This window comes from Pteropus vampyrus, unplaced genomic scaffold (assembly GCF_000151845.1).
Source record: "Pteropus vampyrus isolate Shadow unplaced genomic scaffold, Pvam_2.0 Scaffold23, whole genome shotgun sequence".
In the NCBI taxonomy this organism is placed as follows: Eukaryota; Metazoa; Chordata; class Mammalia; order Chiroptera; family Pteropodidae; genus Pteropus; species Pteropus vampyrus.
This window is the reverse complement of record NW_011888804.1, coordinates 3,679,415-3,682,741: the sequence shown is the minus strand read 5'-3', so window position 1 is coordinate 3,682,741 and position 3,327 is coordinate 3,679,415. Positions and strand designations below refer to the sequence as shown.

The window sequence follows — 3,327 nt, the reverse complement described above, 5'->3', positions numbered from 1 at the left end:
TTGTTTTTCAGACACTCGTACCAGTGTTTTAAGCGCTCTCCTTTGGCCGAGATCCCCAGCTGGCAGCCTCCTGGATGATAAGAGAAGGTGGGGACCGGTGGTCAGAGCCGAGGGACGTGCGGGGCTCTCATTCTGGGCCCAAAGGTCTAGCTGGGGGAAAACGGCCACCAAGCAGTGACGCCCTCCCGTGCCTTGGGATCCGTTCTCTGTCGAGGGTGGTTATCACGTTGTTATTACTACTGGCCTCTGCCCACTCAAGAGCCCGCAGCGGATCCTACTGCAGCACCAAGTCACAACCTCACTGTCTGTTTTTTAAGACTTCCTCCAAATCCCCACCCACCCATGGAAACTCATCTCCCACTGCTTTTGGGAACTCAGCGTCTATTTCCAGAGTTACTTTCGTCGCCCTGCTCAATCCTGTCCCCACCCACGCCTTTGCTCCAGCCGTGCCCCTGGCCTGGAGTTCCCTCCCTGCTCTGTCTTTAATCACTGTTCTTCCTCAGTATTTGGAGGGGGACTAGAAAAACTGGAACTTTCATCCTTGACTTGCAAACAGGTTAAGGAGACTTCCTTTGCACAGACCCACCCTCCTGGGATTTAACTCTTCTGCTCGAGGCGATTTGTTCAGCAAATAACCGGTCATGACCCAATCTCCCCAACTTGTGAAGCCCTGTCGTCACCTAAAGGCATTCCCAAATGGGATCCAAATCAGGACCGTGGGTCCTGACTTTGCGTCTGGATGACGTCATGCCAAAGGAGAAGACGGGTCACCCTCCCTCAGCCTGCCGCCCTGGGTGAGGCCCGCCCACCCTGCCCCAGCCTGCCGCCCTGGGTGAGGCTCCCCTCCCAGATGAGGACGGACGGGGGCGTTTGCTCTGGGAGCGGGGCGCACTCACCGATGTAATCGTTGGACTTGCCGATGTCGTAGTCCCAGACTGAGATGTCCAGTGACTTCTTCGCCAGGTCACTGTGTTTGATGTCATAGAAGAACTCCTGGATGCAAGAGAGGAGGACTTGTGAGTGAGAGGGTCCCCAGAGCCTTTGGCACTGGGAGCTAAGTAAGAGGGTAAGTCCTAGGGCTTCACGGGCCAAGGGGACGCCCTTAAATGGCACAGGGAGCAAGGGGGCCTTCCTGCTCTCAACCTCTTCCCCAGGCCCAACAATTCCCTTTTAACGAATATTCTGTATAACAAAGTCCCGCAAGCCCTATAATTCTCTTTTCAATGACTTGCTGTTTGCAAATGGGAAGACTGGTGTGTTTTTGGTTTGTTTGTTTTTTAAGAGAGCTGGTTCTGGTCAAGTTTCCTTGACGGCAGATAGCCATGAACTCAGTCCTTCCATTCTGGTAACTTCTAAAGTAGGTTTTCCCGTCTCCATCATTTAGAGGTTAAAGGTAGTTGAGGAGACTGGTACCGACATGAGGGGTAGGTGTTTCCATTTCTAGACGATCTGATTTTTTAAATAAATTTTCTGCTTAATTATAAAATTCACCCATGATCATTGTTAACCAAGGAAGCGAACAACAACAAAACCCCAAACCTGTAATCTAACTACCCAAGAATACCCACTGTCAACATTTCTAGGCGTGACCACACTGATGAATGTTTTAAAAAATATGAATATTAATTTGGATTTATGAAATCTTTGAGCATTATACTACGTGCAGTATAATGTGAATATACTGTACTGTAGCTTTCTTTTTCCGTTTTATAGCACATAGTAGAAAAGTATTTTAGCATGCCAGCAAATATTTTTCTGCATCAGCATTTCAACAGCTTCAATTAATGGCTGTGTGGCTGCACCATAACCTAACGCCTGACACCTGAGCATTTAGTTTGTTTGCAATTTTTCACGATCATTAATGATATGCTAGCAGGCAACCTGGCAGCTCAACCACGTGTACATCCACGATGATTCATTTAGGATAAGTTTTGAGAATTGTTTTACGGAGTTTGTAAAATTTTAAGATAGAGCGGCACATACATGCTGTGATGCCATTTGTGTATAATAAGAAAGCTGGCCACGCATGCGCGCGCGCGCACACGCATGCACGTGCACACACACACACACACACACGCACACACACGCGCGCGCGCGCACACACACACACACACACACATCTTGGAGGCTGGGAAAGGAGGGAAATTTTGACTGGATATCCTCTGGGACTCTTGGAATTTTCAAATATGTGACTGTATTACCCATTCCCCAAATAAATGGAATTAAAACTTTTTAAGTTTAAGGCTTTTGAAGTGTTCGAGAAAATTCCTTGCAGAAGTGGAAGCGGCTGGCTTCCTCTCGTGGCGTCTGCCCTTCCTGTCTGCTCTCCCACACCGGCACCCACAGTTCACAGCATCCGCGTGCCGGCTCGTTACGAGACGTGGTGTCTGGTCTTGATTCACTTTTTGCCTGCTCTAGCCCAGCCGAATGTTGCTAATGAGTTTATCGGCTATTTGGATTTCTTACTCTGTGACTTGTTCAGACTCCAGGAGACAGGACAGCAGTACAATTACTCCCAATTCATGAGTCAGAATTGGGAAATCAGGGGTCCAGCTGACAAGGGGAACTGAGAACTTGAGGGTCTGAACTAACTGGCCAGTGATTGCTCTAGGCTCTGTTTATCTAGAACGGTCCCCATGTATGTGCATATGGGTATGTGTTTTAAAAAAGAAACGAAACAATACAAAACACACTGTATTGTAGCTTCCCTTTCCTACTTTGCAACATTTGGTAAAAACCAACACTGGCTGACTCTGACCCAGCATCAGATCATTATATGCAGCAGATATTTCTGGACCCCTGCGGTCTGACAGGCTTGTCAACAGATAATTGAAACCCAGATGGACAGCGTGCGGTGGAGGGAGCATAGAGGAAGCATATGCGGGGGTTAACACACTGAGTCTCGAGAGATGACTAGGACTTTGCCAGAGAAAAAAGGAGGGAGAGGGAGAGGAAGAGGGAGTAGCAGGCTGACAGGTGTGCCGGGATCTGCACGGACTTCAGTGTGACTTGCGGCAAGTGGGGGAGGCGGTGGCAGGGGGCAGGGGTGAGATATGAGTTTGAAAAGACTCGATTGTCATGCTAAGAAGATAGAGAGTCATTGATGGGTTATTTAAGCAAGGGGGTGACAAATTCAGATTGCAGTTTTGGAAAGCTCATGCTTCATCTTGGAGGATGGGCCACGTCCAGGGAGATGATTTAAGATTCTACTGCTATGGTCCAGGCAGGACGCGCCAGGGTCTGAGCCAAGGCAGTACCAGTGAGAACAGAGACGAAGGGGCACATTCAATGGGCATCTAGACAGTGGCTTAGCGAGACCCGAGGCAC

The 3,327-nt window shown here is 48.9% G+C and overlaps 1 protein-coding gene across 1 annotated transcript in view; it reads right to left on the bottom strand.

The window, feature by feature from the left end:
- Nucleotides 1-3,327, bottom strand: part of RPH3A (rabphilin 3A) — a 70,304-nt gene that overhangs the window by 3,001 nt on the left and 63,976 nt on the right. Inside the window, exon 16 of the mRNA XM_011356055.2 lies at nt 897-993. Coding sequence (XP_011354357.1) covers nt 897-993 — 97 coding nt within the window. The remainder of the gene's footprint in view (nt 1-896; nt 994-3,327) is intronic.